Genomic DNA, 18834 nt, shown 5'->3' with positions numbered 1-18834 from the left:
CCTGTACTGTGCAAAATATAAGAATAATAAATGCAAATTCTCAAACTGACATATTCCATTCACTCAATTGAAAATAAAATTATTTTTTCTACCTTTCTTGTCAGGTGATTTACTTTTCTAATCCATGTTGGCCCCTGTTTCTGGTTCTGCTTAATTTCGAGGGCCTCCTGCCCATTTGGTATTTCTTTTTCTCTGCTTCACTTTTCACTTGCTACCCTATATCCATCTTCATCATGATCTTTCACGTTCAGCGTTCATTATTTTTTCTGCCTCTGTCCACTCAGATTTCACCCCTCTTCTCACCATCCAGTCTTGAAGTTCCTTTTTTTTTTTTTTTTTACTGCATCTGTCTAGTTTTCCATCCCTTTCCGTTGCCCTACCATCCATGGCCAGCATATCTTCGCTCATCACTTTACTGCTCTCTATCCCTCCATGTCAATATCTCTCCCTCTTTTTCCTCTTCATTTCCAGAATCTCCCTGTCTCTTCCTCCCCATGTCAATCATCCTCTTCTTCCCTATCCAGTATCGTCTTCAACTTCCTTCCACCCCTGCCAATCCTCCCTCTGTTTCCTTTGTCTTCAGTACAGCACCTGCCCTTGCCTCTTTCCCTGCTTCTGCCCATTATTGTAATTGCTTATGCCTCCGAAGTGAAAGGCGAGGGCAGTGCAGGGCCTGGGAGCCCATGCCCACACTCAGCATTTGTCAGTTCCGTCCCCTGTAATGCAGACTCCAGACACAACTGTGCATGTGTGTGTGCGCCTTCCCACCTGACTTGTGCAGGGCCCACAGTCATGTCTGTTACTGACCCTCATAGCTGGTGATTGCCTGCCTGGACCTAATCACCAGTCCTCTCATTGTAACTCTGATCTAAAATGCAGAAGAGTCAAGAGACCCTATGTAAGACTCCTTTGGTGCGCCTAAGTCCGGTACATTGGCATTGGAGTAATCGGTCTCTATGGCTCAGGAGCTGCACTGGACATGGGTACTCAGTGACATCGAGGAGATCTCCCCCTGCCTTGACATCAGGGTCAATAGCTCTTCCACTCAGGAAATCATCATCGGATCCAACACTGAGGACCCGTGAGGATTCCACATCATCCTCGTAAATGAAGGATCCTGATGTGCATTGTGCAGAAGCAGAGAAGCCACCACCATCAGTCTCTTTGAAGCATGGTGTCAGGATCTCTGAGACAACAGTGTCATCACCGAGAAGACTGCTCTCCCTCCGTGGAAGCCATGCCAATGTACCAGACTCCCCAAAGCCGGGACCTAGCCTCCAATTATTTGGCTCCTTCTCTTCACAGTCTATCATTGCTCCAGCACTGGCCCTGTCTTTACCGATGCTTACCCTCGAGGGTCATGTACCAGGAACAGCTGGAGCACATCCTGACTCGATAGGATGTCAAGACATTAAAAGCATTGGTGCTAACTATGGTGTCACCTCAGCCCATTCTGAAAGACAAATGCCCTGTCTGTCAGGCATTGATGCTGGTTCCCCATTGAATGTTAGAGACAACATTGATTGATCCGGTGCTCCTCCCACGCCTCGAAGAGGAAGCAACCCCGGCATCCAGGAGAGGACGCTATTGCCCAAACCAAGGTCGTATGTCCAGCGGTTAGAGGCAGGCACATACATCCCATGAGGAGTACTTTGCTGAGCCAGATAGGACCACTCTTGGGGGTGTTAGGTGGAACCATAGAAACCCTTGAAGGAGGGATCCCTTGGTCTAACTTCAGACCCTCTCCACCCCAGGAAAGGAGAAGTCTCCCCAGAGGGACTCTTGTTTGACTTTTTGAGGGATTACACCCTATTTAATTTGGAGAAGGATGGTTAGCCATTCTTGACCTATGATTCGTCTCCTAAGAAAGCTGTGACTGTGCCCATACATAGCATCTTCAAGGCAGCTCAGATGATAATTGAGAAACCCCACTCTCTGTGCAGCCTATGGCTAAGAATGTGGACTCTACAGAGTCCAGAAGGCTCCCAGATTCAGAAGCAGCAGCTTTCTCCACCATTCTATCATGGTTGAACCCACCCTCAAAAGAGCCAGAAGTTCAAAGACCCATGTCTTGTCACCCCCAGGGTAGAGATGCTCGGAATATGGAGTCTCTTGAGAGGAACGTTTTCAGAGTTCTTTGCTTATTTCTCGCATACGTCCTATCAGTTTGACATGAGACTTTACTTGAATAACTTGGTGTGCAGTGTGGCAGAGATTGTGAACACCCTACCCTCAGAGAAGGCTGCAGAGCTCCGTCAGTTAGTAGTCAACGCAGAAGGAGTGTTGAAAGTACATGGCCCGGGCAACCTATAATGCCTTTGATGTGGCATCCAGAGTTTTCTGCTTTAGGTATTGGTATGCACAAACTATCACGGCTGCGTGTCTCAGACCTAGAACCCTACAGTTCATGAAAATTGGGAGACATCCCTTGCCAAGGAGATAGCCTTTGTTAGAACACTGCCTCCTTGGTATGCAAATCTATCCTATGCATATTTATTGTGGACATCCTGAAACCTGATTGGATGGGGTTCCCCATTGACAGATTTGGAAATCACTGCCCTAGATCCTTTCTTTTGTCCTATGCAAAAATTGCTTCAGTACCTTCTACACCTCTTTGAGTCTGGTTTAAGACCAACTCTGCAAGAGTTCACCTTAGTGCAATCAATCAATCAATCTCTTTATGTGAGATTTGCTTTTGATAAAGCCCACCATCAAACTTTGAACAGTGTCATGGGACCTCACTTGTCATTCTCACCCAGCTGATGAAAGCTCCGTTTGAGCCGCTTGACTCTTGCTATCTGAAATACCTGCCCTGGAAGGTCTTGTTTTTGGTGGTGGTCACTTCAGCATGTGGTCAGTGAGCTTCAGGCCCTAATAGCTGATCCACCTTACATGAAGTTTCATCATAAAAGAGTGGTCCTTCATACACATGCTAAGTTCCTTTCTAAGGTAGTGTTGGAGTTCCATCTTAATCAGTCAGTTGTTCTTTCCAACATCTTTCCCAAAACCTCATGCCCATCCTGGCGAAAGCGCACTGCAAGTGAGCCTTTGACTTCTATCTAAGCGGACTGAAATCCACAGACAGTTCGCCAAACTTTTTGTTTCTTTTGACCCAAACAGGCTAGGGGTAGCCATTGGTAACTTTATCCAATAGGCTAGCAGAGTGCTTATCCTTCACATGCCCGGGCTGGGCTGATTCTCAAGGACCATGTCACAACTCACAATGTCAGAGCCATGACTGCATTGGTAGCCCACTTGAGATCAGTCTCCATTGAGGAGATATGCAGAGCTGTAACATGGTATCCACACATTCACATCTCACTACTGCCCTGATCAACATTCCTGATGTGACAGCCAGTTGGGTCAGTCAGTTCTGCAGAATTTGTTTTGGAGTCTAGAATCCAACTCCACCCTCCTAGGTCCAGTCTGTTCTGTTTCAGGCTGCACTTCCACTACAGAAGTTTGTTATTATTTGTTTAATTGGTTTCTGAAGGGCCTTGTCTGTTGCAAATCCTTACTGATCATTATTTGTTGATTTTGGTGAGCCTAGTAGGTTGAGATTTCTATATGTGGTAATCTCTCTGTCCTGCTTGTCCTTGGCGAAAGTGTAGTTACTCACTTGTAGCAGGTGTTCTCCAAAGACAGTAGGACATAGATTACCACATCCTACCCATCTCCCCTGGGAGTTGCATTCTCTATACTTTTTATCCAACTGCATGTCCCGCAGCTTTCTCTGATGTCAAGTAGTAGTCCCTAACCACATTGGATAGGGACTCAAGATCTGCATCACATGAAGAGTTATAAAAGTCTCATGAAGAGTTTTCCAATAAAAACTAGCACTATGTGGGGATAATTTTATAACAAGGTGTCTAGTTTTATAGGGCAGGACGGTGCCTATTTTTGCCTAATACACAAGGTACCTACCTATCTGTCTTTATAAAATACTAGCACAAATCCTGCGGAAATTGCCTCTAGATTGAAGACAGAGACATTACACCAGCTCAAGAGCAGATATAATGAGCATGCATAGAATACATGTGTAAATTATATCTCTGCAAATCCAAGAAAACAGGAGGAGCCTCCATGGAGAATCAAAGCAAAACAGCAAAAGTAGAGGCTGACAAACGTGCAAACCAATAGGGAGATAATATCAAGAAACGGTTTAATTCAGAATATTCATATCAAGGTGTTGCTTGCTGAACAGTTGGCTGTTTCTTTGTTCTCTCTGTGGATTAACTTGTTTTTATAACCACATGTATACATAAAGGATTTATTCAAGCCAATCAACTTCGTCTCAGAGAAAGTTGTTTGTGACTCCTTTTGTGCCGAAACACGGACCGTGTCGGGTCCTTGATATGAATATTCTGAATAAACTGTTTCTTGATATTATCTCCCTATTGGTTTGCACATTTGTCAACCTCCACTTTTGCTGTTTTGCTTAAATTATATCTCTGCCCATGATTCACCCAAATTCCTTCCCTAAACACGTCTATTGTACATGTATATGCTGGCTAGCCAGCGCATACTTTTAGATGTGGTCTAATTTTATAAGAGCCCATTTACACCTGTAAGCTAACATTTTATACCAAAAATGGTTTATATAATTACCTTCCACATATTTAGTGAGCTCACATGATAACTTGTTTAAATAACATTTGTGGAGAGGTATAAATTATGTGTTTTTTATTGGTGAATTTTCTGAATTAGTTTTTTTTTTCCTGTGCCTATAGGAGCAGGTGGGGGAAGAGAGGTTGGTGGTTGGGAGGCGAGGATAGTGGAGGGCAGACTTATACGGTCTGTGCCAGAGCCGGTGATGGGAGGCAGGACTGGTGGTTGGGAGGCAGGAAATACTGCTGGGCAGATTTGTACGGTCTGTGCCCTGAAAAAGGCAGGTACAAATCAAGGTAAGGTATACACATATGAGTTTATCTTGTTGGGCAGACTGGATGGACCATGCAGGTCTTTTTCTGCCGTCATCTACTATGTTACTATGTAGTACATTTAAGCCCACAGTTACAAGAGGACATAGGAATTGTGTTTTCTTAACTTTAGACATGAGTCTCAAAAGAGGCAGCAGTATTTTTTCTGTTTTGGGAATGTGACATCTTAAACAATAAATTTAACTTGATGGTGTGTGTGTCTTTTTTATTGCAGATCACAGCTTTTTTGGATCTGAATGGCAAAAACGTTGGTGTGCTCTGAGTAAAACTGTTTTCTATTATTATGGAAGTGATAAAGGTAAGAGGTATTGCTATTATTGACCACTGTGTGTAGGTTCTCTGCCTATTCGACACCATCTTTAGGGGACATACCTGGTCACCCCAGGTCCCTCCCCGCCCAGGGTGTCCTCCTGCCACTGTTCTGTGGGCTTCCTCTCTGCTCAGTTCCACTGCCTTTAATTGACAAAAAAGGGGAAAAAAATCAAGGTTTCGCATGGTTTTGAACCCAGGCACTTGGGTCTCTTCTTCTGTATTTGTGTTAGTGCTTGTGGAAGAAGAAAGCTGCTTAATTTAAAAAAATAAAATAAAACAAAAAAAAGATACTATAAGAGCAAATTCATAGGCAGTAGATGTTCTGTGCAGGAGCCAAGAGAGAGGCTATCTGAGGGATGTCTTCGCATGCTGCTTCGAGCAGTGTTTTTTTTTTCTTGGGACCACAGTAAGCAGCAGACCAGTGGTGGTGAACATTGCTTTTATTTTTTCAATGCTCCGGCAGTCATGGCTCTCTGTTGAGGCTGGGGAGATGGGCTGTAGAGACTGTTAAATGCTGCTTCCGCTGCGGGAGGCGGCAGGCTGTGTCCAGTCTCTGCATGGGGGGTGTGTGCACTGATTTGACCATGGGGGACCCTGCAGTAGTGATGGACGACAATATGATGCCTTTCCATGCGGAGAGTTCCTGCACGCGCTCTCCTCCTTCACTGATAGATGCGGCAACACCCGCGGCCATCTTGCTGCCGGACCAGCTGATTCCTCGGTTGTGGCGTTTGACCCAGGTGATCCAGTCCCGGTTGGCTGAGGTGGGGTGTCATTGGCTTGGGAGGGGAGGCACTTTTTTCCTCCAGTTTGTCTGTTTATAGGCTTACCTGATGAAGTGATCTCAGCAGCAGTCAGAATTTTTGCTGCAAGACACCCTTGGGATCCCCCTTAGTCTTTCCTCTTGTGCCTCCTGAAAAGAGGAGGCGTATGTATGCTGCTTCTGAAGTGGGTCGTTGGCCTCTCCCCCCACTGCTTCCTCTTTCTCCCCCTTTGTCTGAGTTGCCCCTGTGCGGCATGTCTTGGCCATTCTCCCCTGGATGGGGACCTGGAGCAAAGGGAACTCCTGACATTAGAGCAGATACCCGACAGCAGTCCAGATTTTTCATAAGGAGGAGGTTGCCTACCTTGATTGTTCATGTGCTTTGATCCCTGAGTATCTTGGTGGACGAGTCACCAGTGCCGGCTGCTGCTAACCCCAAGATGTCTAGCACTAAGAGACCTGCTCAGTCTTTTCCAGTGCATGAGACCATAGAGGAGCTCATTTTGGCACAGTGGTCCACTCTGGATGCTAGCCTGCAGGTGGTGAAAACTATGTCTCGCCTGTATCCAGTGCCACTGTATTACTGGAAGAAGTTGAAGCTCCCTAAGGTGGATACTTTGGTGGCGGTGGCAGTCATCAAGAAGACTACCCTGCCAGTAGAGGGGGGTATAGCATTAAAGGACAGGAAGCTGGAGGCATCCTTGAAACAGGCCTTTGAGGTCTCAGCTCTTTCTCTCCAGGCCTCTATCTGCAGTTCTTATGCAGCGAGAGCTTGTCTTGCTTGGGTCTACCAAGAGGCAGACAGGGCATCGGGGAATGATCAGCCAGTGACGGATTTTCCTTCCTTGGAATCCTGCTTGAATTATTTAGTGTGTTCATCTGCTAAGCAGATGGCATTGGCTGTAACAGCTTGGTGGCTCTTGTGGCTTCGCCATTGGGCGGTGGACATGGCCTAAGCATTGTCTTACCAAGCTCCCTATCTGGGGTCAGCTGTTGTTTGGTGAAGACCTGGAGAAGTTAATTAAGGATTTGGGGGACTCCAAAACACAACATTTGTCCGAGGAGCAGCAGAATGCAGCATTCAGGGCAAGCACAGCCTTATCCCCATTTTAAGGAGGCCAGGATATATCGACCGGAGCAGAGTTCGGTAACGTCTGCTTCTTTGAGTTTTCAAAGGTCCCGTTTCCATCTGTGATCTTTCTTTCGAGGTGACAAGCGAGGCTCTGGCTCCATGTCCTGTCCTCTGCCCCCAGTGAGGGCTACCTCATGATGGGGCACCGGCCCACTGCTCTGTGGATTTGATATTTGAGATTGTTGGGCATGATGGATGCCAGGCTTTACTATGCAGGAGCAGGTTACCACAGTAATTCAATCCTCCTTTTTCTACCTTTGACTGTTAAGTCGTTTAAAACCTATGCTATTCTTGTATGATTGCAACGTGTGGCAGTCTATCATGTTATCAAGAGTGATTATTGCATCCTTGTTTTTGAGGGAATTGCGCATCTCATACAAGCTTTACAGGTGATCCAGAATGCTGCAGAGCAACTCATCATGCGGGGGGGGATTAGATTTGCATATATTATGTCCGTTCCTGAAACAGCTACACTGGTTACTAGTGCCTTTTCACATCCAGCACAAAGTTTTGTCAAGTCTTCATCAGATAGTTTACAAGAATTACCTTGGCATTATCCAAATGGTGTCGCGTATTGCCCACAGCAATGTTTAAGATCGGAGTCGGAGATGCAGTTATCGAATGTAAACATTACCTCTGAAGCACTATGCTGAATGAGGGCAGTGGCTGTTTCTATGCAGGCCCTTCTTGTGGAACAAACTGCCAGTTATCTTCATTTGTGTAGTACACTGAGGCAGTTTAGGAACCTGTTAAAGACACATTTATTTGGGCATGCATTCTTGACAGTCTGGTATTGTAACTGGGTGGCTAGGAGAAGAGAGTTATTGATATGTGGTAGCAATTGTCTTTTGATGGTCTTGTCTATGTGTAATGTTATTGTGTATGTTTTAATATTGTAACCCACTTAGGTTTAAGCGGGCTATAAGCAAAATAATACATATACATACATACACCAAATATACACATGTAATCCTGCTGTTTACATATATTACATGGCCTAAATCATGTTTTAATTCAGTTACTGATCTAGATAGTGAACTTATTAGAGTATCTGAGTTGTGTGCTGAAAAGCCTATAGGTGGAATAACAGGAAAAATACCAGAATGGCATTGATAATAGAGGTGTGATGCTCATGCGATTACTCTATGAATATTTGGAGGAGAGAAAGATCCTCAGGCACAAAAAATGCAGTCCGACACCAATAAAATGTGGCAGAAAGATGCCATTTTGGATGCCGCAGGCCTGATTAAAGAAATTTTTAAGCATACCTGGATAGTTGTGTTCATTACATCCTATGAACTTTCTTTGGCACAATGCAAGCCTGCAAAGAGGTGGGAAAATGTGGGGTACAAATACAATAAATAAATAAATATATATCACGATTTGTTCCATAGATACTATTCCCTTATATGTTATATGTTACCATGCATGTATACACCATGAATGTTACCATATATGTATGCTCCTTAATGCAATTCCAATTGTAATTCTGTTACCCGAAATGGCAACCGCCATTACGGCAAATGTAAGCCACATTGAGCCTGCAAATAGGGTGGGAAAATGGGGGATACAAATGCTACAAATAAATTATGGTATTAGCTTTAAATTTGAGAGACTGAGGTCATATTCCTCATACTGTGGATTAGGAGCAAAGATCATTACTGTTATGCTATGCATAAAACCTAACTTATTTGGAGAGACATTGCCCCAGGCTGAGCTTTGTGGATTCACCCTTCCCCCACCCAACACAGCTTTAGGGGTCAGGGGCAACAAATTGTGCCTCACCCTACTCTTTCACCTAATTTATACCAGGTAAAATTGCACCTACTGTCCTGTAGACAGCTTGAAGCTTTAAGGCTCCTCTGATCATCCAACCAATAATTTTTAAGGGTAGTCAATGATTCTATATAGAATGAACATTTAGGCATGCCCCTTTATGCATGTCAATAGCAGGCATAAGTGAGTGTGTATAAATGTAGCACTTTAGCATATAACATAGTATTTGCAAGTGACATGAATGAATTGGGGACCCTCCATACGCCTTCCACTGTGAATGCTCCCTTACAGTTACATGCTAAGGCAGTTTTGTGCATAAGTTAGAGATACCATCAAGTGCATGGCTAGCTCTTATGCACATAAATGCTAGTATTCTATCATTTACATGCAAACTGGCACTTAACTTTAGGCTACCTGTTGTAGAATGAGGGATTTAATGTTTTATGTACCTGAGGGTTGTGTCCACCCATCCTCATCGATCCTAGTTTATAGCCCCCTTTGGAAGATAGCCAGTCTGCTCTAGATTCAAGTGACATGAGAAAATTCTAGAAATGATAAAGATATCACTACAGCTACATAATAAAACTATTAATATTTCATCTATTACCTAGTAGCACAACCTTTCCTTGATCCCAAATACACATGCAGTCTGAGAGGGGTATCTATGTTAACATATGGCATTTGTGGCAGGATCCAGGAAACTTGCCACCTTATCTTTCACCAGTAAGCAATAATCATATTAGTTCTGGCTGTTCAGATACTGATAATTGCTTACTGGTACAGTTCCACGAGATCAGGAGCAGGCAAACTATGGCCCATGTTCCAGACCTGGCCTGCAGGAATCTAATTCTGGCCTTCTCCACAGTGCCAATTTTGAATTACTACTACTACTACTACTTAACATTTCTAAAGCGCTACTAGGGTTACGCAGCGCTGTACAATTTAACATGGAAGGACAGACCCTGCTCGAAGGAGCTTACAATCTAAAAGACAAATGTACAGTTAATCTGTTTGAAGGGTTAGGTTCCGAATGCAGCATTGAAGAGGTGAGCTTTAAGCAAGGATTTGAAGATGGGTAGGGAGGGGCTTGGCGTAGGGATTCAGGAAGATTGTTCCAGGCATAGGGTGAGGCAATGCAAAATGAGCGGAGCCTGGAGTTGGCAATGGTGGAGAAGGGTACTGAGAGGAGGATTTGTGTGTGAGCTGAGGTTGCGGGCAGGAACGTAGGGGGAGATGAGAGTAGAGAGGTATTGAGGAGCAGCAGACCGGGTGCACTTGTAAGTAAGGAGGAGAAGCTTGAATTGATGCGGTATCTGATCGAAGCCAGTGAAGTGACTTGAGGAGAGGGGTGATATGAGTATATATGAATTCTCTCCAGTTCGCTGCTGCCCATAGCATTGCTTCCCTTACAGTACTATCACCGTTGCCCGTTCCTGAGAAGGTAGTAAAGGCTCTATCATCATCATCATCCCTTCAATCCCTGAATGTATGACTTTAATAGGAAACTGATAGCTAACAATGCAGGGTGTCATGACTTCCACATTACAACAACAACTGTGATGGGTGGTCTCTACAGGAGGTCACCTCGCCACTTGTCAAGAGTTCAGAATAAGAGCTCTAGTCAGCCTATAAGTGCCCTGGTGCACTCTGTTGGTCTCTAAATCAGCTCTAGACTGAATGTTGCTCTGCCAGAAGTAAGTCGAGAAACCAATGTGAACCATACATCCGGTATTATTTTTGTAATTCGATAATTCTTTCTTGTTTTTTTAAATCTAGTTTTTTATAAACATGGGCTATTTACTTGTATGAGTCCTTTCTATTATAATAATTATTAAACACTCATATGTTAAGAAGTACTCAAGAATGTTTTAGGGCTCATAATGTTATATGATCATTTATTTCTGTGAGCTAATATATGAATTGTAAACACTAATTAACATATTTTATTATAGTTTGAGGCATACACAATACGCACATGTAGATTATAAAACATTCTATAGATATTTTATGTATGTTTCATTAAATTAATATGTTTTGCTAGAAGAAAATATAGTGGTGAAGAACATTAATAAACAAGATGAAAAGTCGAATTTAGCAGAAAATTAAGGCTTCTCTTTTGTTTTCCATTCATCCTGAATAATGTCAATTTGTCTCCTGTGCAGCAAACTGTATAATCTTTGTAACTGATCTCTCTTCTGCTTCCACATGCAAAGTTCAGCTCAGAACTTAAATAATGTATTTTAAAGCCTCTAATACAGTTTTTATAAGGTTGGAAGAACTTGAAAAGAAGCAAAAATAAATAACAACACACAAGTCAACAGATGTCTTAGTGAATATACCATGAAGTTGTGATTCTCTTCCCTTCCCCTGCAGTCACCATCCTACTGTAACAAAGTCAAGAAGCCACTCGAGGACTAGAACAGATGGTGGGAAAATCTGCTTGTTGGAATGAAACTGAGTTTCTGACTCTATAGGTGCATATATCTCTATGACAGATTCATAATTTAGTCATTATGGAAAATTAAATACATATATTCCATGTAACTATTCATATGACTTGATTTATTTTGCTATACGTGGAGGGGCATTTTCGAACAGGGACGACCATCTCTAAGGGCGCCCATCTCTAAGGACGGTGCCACGAAGGGGCGGGACAACGTGTATTATCGTTAATACGGTAGGGGACGCCCAAACCTTGATATTTAGGTCGATCTTAGAGATGGTCGTCCTCGGTTTTCGGTGATAATGGAAACCAAAGACGTCTATCTTAAAAACGTCCAAATCCAAGCCCTTTGGTCATGGGAGGAGCCAGCATTTGTAGTGCACTGCCATGCCAGGACACCAACCGGGCACCCTAGGGGGCACTGCAGTGGACTTCACAACTTGCTCCCAAGTGCATAGCTCCCTTACCTTGGGTGCTGAGCCCCCCAACCCCCCCCCCCCCCCCCAGGTCCGCCTGCCTGAAGTACACTGCACCCACTACAACTGCTCCAGGGACCTGTATACTGCTGCGATGGACCTGAGTATGGCATTTGATGCTGGTAAAGTATTTTTAAACTTGTTTTTTTATGGTGGGAGGGGGTTAGTGACCACTGGGGGAGTAAGGGGAGGTCATCCCCGATTCCCTCCGGTGGTCATCTGGTCAGTTCGGGCACATTTTTGAGGCTTGGTCGTGGAAAAAATGGACCAAGTAAAGTCGGCCAAGTGCTCGTCAGGGATGTCCTTCTTTTTTCTATTATCGGCCGAGGACGACCATCTCCTAATCATGCCCCAGTCCCGCCTTCGCTACCCTGCTGACACCTTTGGTCGTTCCCGCGACAGAAAGCAGTTGAGGGTGTCAAAAAATCGACTTTTGATTATGCCGATTTGGACGACCTTGCGAGAAGGACTCCCATCTCCAGATTTGTGTCAAAAGATGGGTGTCCTTCTCTTTCGAAAATAAGTGTGATAATCTGTATTTCTGTGTTGACAAATTCAGTGAAAGTACACCTATGAATCTTGTAGCTCTGTCTTGTACCAGTATAGAGAGTGTTTCTAGAGCTTTCAAAGCATGTAAAGGGTCATGGATTTGATATACTGCCTTTCTGTGGTACAACCAAAGTGGTTTACATTTCTTATGTGCAGATATTTTCACAGTCATATCCTTAAATAAAAATTCTCATCAGTCAGTTGGATAACCAATCAGCATTTAGCTTGACAGCTGCACTCCAAATGCTTTTTGAAAAAAAATAAGTTTTTAACAAAGCCTTATATTTCCGAAATGATTGCTCCATACATAGAAAAGGGGAAGATTTTTTCATAGCTTTGGGGCCATGAAAAACAAAGTAGTATGTCCTGTGGATTCATGTTGAGCCTTCCTGGGGCCAGGTAGTATCAATCTGTGTGGTGGTTTCCTACAAACATAAGCATTTGCTATACTGGGACAGACCAAAGGTCCATCGAGCCCAGCATCCTGTTTCCAACACTGGCAAATCCAGGTTACAAGTACCTGGCAAGATCCCAAAACAGTACAATATATTTTATGCTGCCTATCCTAGAAATATCAATGGCAATGCTCTACTATATCGTCTTCAATACTCAATACATAGCTAGTAGAGATAAACTAGGGAGTGAAATACAACATTTGTTGTCACTGGGGTGATACTTGACACCAATACAGGTGAACCCCTGTTTAGTGACTCTTATAATCATGACCCTTTACATGATTATAACGTCATTAAACAGGGGTTCACCTGTATTGGTGTCAAGTATCACCCCAGTGACTGTATGACAACAAACGTTGTATTTCACTCCCCAGTTTATCTCTACTAGCTATGTATTGAATATCCTAGAAATAAGCAGTAGATTTTCCCCAAGTCCATCTTAATAATGGCATATGGACTTTTCTTTTAGGAAGCTGTCCAAACCTGTTTTAAACCTCACTAAGCTAACTGCTTTTACCACATTCTCTGGCAACAAATTTCAGAGTTTAATTACACATTGAGTGAAGAAATATTTTCTCCAGTTTGTTTTAAATGTACTACTTTGTAGCTTCATTGCATGCCCCCAGTCTATTCTTTTTGCATCATTGAGAAATAATGGTTTTCCCATGCAGATCTATATTTGGGGGCCAGTTCTGCGACTGGGTGCCTCCAATTAGGTTTCAGGAGGGTGCCCAGTAGGAGCCTTTCCTATAAAGGAACCTAGGTATCTAGGCTCTGTTTTAAAATGCTAGCATAACTGGCCATCAGCACACCTAAAATTTAGGCACTGACATACTAGCCATAGTGTGCATCCTCCCTCTTTGCATTCAGTATATTAATTTTGCTCCATAGAAAAATTATTAGCTTAAGTCTGTGCACAATTATAAGCATATTGGTTGAGGGGCCCCCATTTGCAATTGAGAACATAGGCGGTCTTCTCTAGAGATGATGTTGCTAAATTGTACAGTAATTGGTTTGCCAGAGTAGCTCCTTGATTATGGACCTAATGGATTTTAAATGGAGTAGATTTGCAATGTGCTGTGAGGGCATATACTTTCAGGGCATCTTTTTGACTTGAATGAAGAGGGGGGGGGGGGGGGGGAAGACTGTGAGCAACTGGTTGAAGAGATGGGGAAAGACTGTGAGCAACTGGTTGAAGAGACAAGATATGCAGTTCTTTCAGGATGGCTTTCAAAACTTTGTCCATCTTTGGCAGAAATATGTGACAAATGGTAGCTACTATGTAGAAAATTAAATATATGTAATAAAAGAGATCATTGCAGGCATTAATTTTGTATCTTCATTTAAATAAAAATTATGGAGGTGGGAGGCATTACTTTTCATTTCACTCTCATAATATGTAAACTGATTTAGTTGTACCACAAAATGATGATATATCAAATGCATGACCCTTACAGTTACCCATTACAGCATCATGACAGCTGCTAACCATTCTACTTCCAGAGGGTATAAACGTTATTGGTGAGTTAAGTGGCAATTCTTAAATTTCAGAGAAGGGTTTGGTAACTGTTCTCTAGCAACAGGCTTATGTGAGAAGCCAGCTGAAGTGCAAGTAGCTACAATGAGAAAGGTAATGGGTGCTTAATGCTGCAGTGTTTGTAAGCACAATTTGAGCCTCACAGAGGAGCAGAAGAAGAATACCAAAGTTATCCTTCATGCATTGTAAGCCTAATTTCAAATCCACCAAAAATATAATATGTGAAAGATACATGTTGCAATCAAGAAGATGGTTATTCTATTGACAACTTGTCACACATTTGAGAGAGAGAGAGAGAGAGAGAGAGAGAGAGAGAGAGAGAGAGAGAGCAGCAACATGTGAATACAGCCCCACTGAAAGATGAATTTATTTGGGATGCAATAGTTCTTGGCATTACCAATGAATGCACGTATTGCTGTCTCTTAAAAGAATGTGATTTGACTCTGAATACTGTCATTGAAACATGTCTCACTGTAGAACTCACCAACTTGAAACTGAGAACTGTAGAACAGGACCGACAGACTGACAATGTTAATACAGAAGACATGCATCTGTGAGGCATGGATGGCTACCACAACAAGCAACTACAGAGTAACTCACCTGCAACCAACTCTGCAGCGTGCAAGTACTGTGGCCAACATATAGGAAAACACCTCAGCTATGCAGTGGTCAAGATCATTTTATCAAGCAGGAACCAAAACACAGCAAGTAAGCTACATGAATTGGAAGAGAGATCAGAGTCAGGTGATGCAGACTTGCTCAATACTGATGCAATTTTCTCAAGTGCCTTGGTGCAATGCGAACTGAAGGGCAAAAATTGTGAATCTCAGGTTAAGTGATATGGTACAAACTTGTCAGCTGTACTGTGGGCCTACGTAATCTCATGTGTCTGAAAGACAAAATGAGGTTGGCACTGAGAGCAGCCCTGCAGCTAAGCGACACCAACTGAACCTATATTCAGGAGAACTCATGCCATCCTTGGGACTTTTTCCAAATTCATTACATTCAGATAATCTGATGCATCTGTGAGGCATGGATGGCTACCACAACAAGCAACTACAGAGTAACTCACCTGCAACCAACTCTGCAGCGTGCAAGTACTGTGGCCAACATATAGGAAAACACCTCAGCTATGCAGTGGTCAAGATCATTTTATCAAGCAGGAACCAAAACACAGCAAGTAAGCCACATGAATTGGAAGAGAGATCAGAGTCAGGTGATGCAGACTTGCTCAATACTGATGCAATTTTCTCAAGTGCCTTGGTGCAATGCGAACTGAAGGGCAAAAATTGTGAATCTCAGGTTAAGTGATATGGTACAAACTTGTCAGCTGTACTGTGGGCCTACGTAATCTCATGTGTCTGAAAGACAAAATGAGGTTGGCACTGAGAGCAGCCCTGCAGCTAAGCGACACCAACTGAACCTATATTCAGGAGAACTCATGCCATCCTTGGGACTTTTTCCAAATTCATTACATTCAGATAATCTGCCTGGTTGATTGTGTAATGTCAGTTTTCTTGTTGCATCAAACAAATTCTGAAATATTCAGTACCCATTCAGGACTGCAGATGGTTATCTGCAGTGACTCTGCTAAATGTGTCACTAATATCTTGGGGATCAGTTTATAAACAACATTGAGGCTGTATGTTGCAACATCAACAACATGCTCTGAAGTCTCTTGTGTGCACACAATAGGAGCTTTTTAAAGACAGCTATCTTTTGTATTAATTGTGTCTTAGTCATATAGGTAATGTTGAAAGCACTAGCAGAAAAACACAATGCAAAGAAGGGGTAAGAGCTCTGGATGCAAAAGCCACTGCCTGACCATTTTACATTAAGCAGCAACTAAGACCATTTTTGCTAGAGTCACTCTGTATTGCAACAGACATGGTGACATCTTAGTACTTCATACAGGGGCATCTATGACAACATACTTGAATAGACACACAATTGGCAGGCAAACATAATATCAAGTACCCTATATTGCTTAACCTGGAAGAGAAAAAAAAAAACAACAACCCACAACTTAAATTCTTATTCAGGCTTTCCAAATACTACCTTATCCTTCAGAAAATCCTTTAACAGATACGAATAAAAAAATGCATAATGATTATTCTGCTATGTTATCAAACATTTGGATAGAAACTTAAGGGAAAAAGTAGCTCCAATAGCCAAGACCTTAGTTTTCAACTGTAAAAAAAGATTTCTGCTTCAATTGAGCAACTCTTGCAACATCTGGAAACATACGAGTAACTCATCCTCAAAAGAGTAATTGTTTTACACATTAAAGTAGCTCTTTTATTAATAATATCCTGAGAGTATTCCAAATACTGAGAAAGGTTTAGACTATCTGGAGAAGTAAAAGGGTCTAGAGCTCCTTCATCTTTTTCAAACCTAGAAGATTTAGTACGATAATATATGTTAACTATTACTACTTTATCCCAAAAGTGGGAGTTGTAACACTTCCTTAAGATATTTCACAAAAGGTTCCGTAGGAGAAACATAATGGGCAATGGGAGAATTCAACAGACGTAAGTTAGAAGCCCTAGCCACATTCTCCAATTTCTCCAAGTGCATATGAATATCATAATTATCCTCAATAGCAGCAGCAGAAACCGACTGCATCAAGGAAGTCTCAGTCTCAAGTTTTTCCAAACGACCTACCACACTAGTCAATTTTTTTTAATCTGGTCAGCCTTCTTAGCAGAAGCTTCCTCAGTGTACTGTCACAACAGTCCAAAGATCTTTCAAAGTAACTTCTGAATCCAAAGCCAAAGAGTGTACATTTGCAGACATACCTGATAACACTGCATCCATCAATACAGGAGCAGGAACCAAAACCAGAACAGAATCTTTTAGCAAAAATACTTGTGGGAGGGTGCTTAGGAATCTTACCAGCCCCAAAGACCAAAAAAATCCTCAGGCAATGAGGATTTAACTTCTTCAAATCTTAACAAAGGCTGAGAGGTTGGGGTACATTCAACCGAAGACAAAGCAGCTTCAATGGAAGAAAGAGATTTTGGTCATGCATGGTCTGTCAGCTGACTTGACAGCAGGACATGCTGGTCCATCAGGCCTTTAACACTGCCCAAACATATTTTATCACCTGAACTCCCCACGAACTTGTTCTTCCCCTTGACTATGTTGAGGACTTCCTAACAACCAGAAATCCCAACTCCTGGCTCCTGTGGGCTCTGAAGGAGATCCAAAGAGGTGGAACCTGCCCCTTTGGTCACATGCCCATGGCCACCTCCCACATCAGGCAGGACTTTTAAACTCCCAGGGGCCTCACAAACAGAACATTGGGCACAGCACCTGCCCAGACACTGCCTGCCCAGATGCACTAAAGGATGGTCTGATGCTGTTCACTGCAAAACATTGATAAAGAAGGCTAAAAGAGAATATGAAGAAAAATTTACCGCAGAGACAAAAACTCATAGTAACAACATTTTTATGTTCATCAGAAGCAGAAAACCTGTGAGGGAATCCATGGGACTGTTAGATCATGAAGGAGCAAAAAGGCTATTCAGGGAGGACAAGGCCATTGCAGAAAGATTGAATGAATTTTTTGCTTTGCTCTTTATAGAATATGTAAGAGATCTATCTGTACCAGAAATGGTTTTCAAGGGTGATGATGTGGAGGAGCTGAAAGAAATGTCTGTGAACCTGGAAAATATACTGAGTCAAATTGAAAAGTTAGAGTGATAAATCACGTGGACCAGATGGTATATATCCCAGGGTACTGAAAGAACTCAAATATGAAATTGCGATCTGCTGTTAGTGATCTGTAACCTGTCGTTAAAGTTGTCCATAGCACCTGAAGAGTTCCAGGGCTGATCTTGGAAATTACAGACATGTAAGCCTGACGTCAGTGCCGGGCAAAATATTGGAAAGTATTATACAGAATAAAATTATGGTTTAATTGGACAGAGTTAGCATGGGTTCATAAGTACATACGTTTTGCCACACTGGGACAGACCAAAGGTCCATCAAGCCCAGCATCCTGTTTCCAACAGTGGCCAATCCAGGTCAAAAATACCTTGCAAATCCCCCAAAAAGTTCAATAAATTTTATTCTGCTTATCCCAGAAATAAGCAGTGGATTTCCCCCAAGTCATTTTAATAATGGTCTATGGCCTTTTCCTTTAGGAAGCCATCTAAACCTTTATTAAACCTCGCCAAAGGTTCAGCCAAAAGAAGTCTTGCCTCACCAATTTGCTTCATTTCTTAGAAAGCATGAATAAACACACGCATAAAGGTGAGCTGTTTGATATATCTAGCTTTTCAGAAAGCTTTTGACAATGTTCCTCATGAGAGACTTCTGAGAAAATGAAAAAGTCGTGAGATAGGAGGCAATGTCCTGTGCATTAGGAATTGGCTATTGGACAGAAAACAGAGGGTAGGGTTAAATGGCCATTTTTCTCAATGGAAGAGGGGTAATAGTGGATTGCT

The 18834-nt window shown here is 42.6% G+C and overlaps 1 protein-coding gene across 1 annotated transcript in view; it reads left to right on the top strand.

Annotated features, from left to right (window-relative positions):
* The window catches only part of SKAP2 (src kinase associated phosphoprotein 2), a 479896-nt gene that overhangs the window by 248190 nt on the left and 212872 nt on the right, over window positions 1-18834 (top strand). The window contains exon 6 of the mRNA XM_030202306.1: window positions 5155-5238. Coding sequence (XP_030058166.1) covers window positions 5155-5238 — 84 coding nt within the window. The remainder of the gene's footprint in view (window positions 1-5154; window positions 5239-18834) is intronic.

The sequence above is a fragment of the Microcaecilia unicolor genome, chromosome 1 (genome assembly GCF_901765095.1).
Source record: "Microcaecilia unicolor chromosome 1, aMicUni1.1, whole genome shotgun sequence".
Classification (NCBI taxonomy): Eukaryota; Metazoa; Chordata; class Amphibia; order Gymnophiona; family Siphonopidae; genus Microcaecilia; species Microcaecilia unicolor.
The sequence above is the reverse complement of the archived record's forward strand: the minus strand, read 5'-3'. Positions and strand labels throughout refer to the sequence as shown.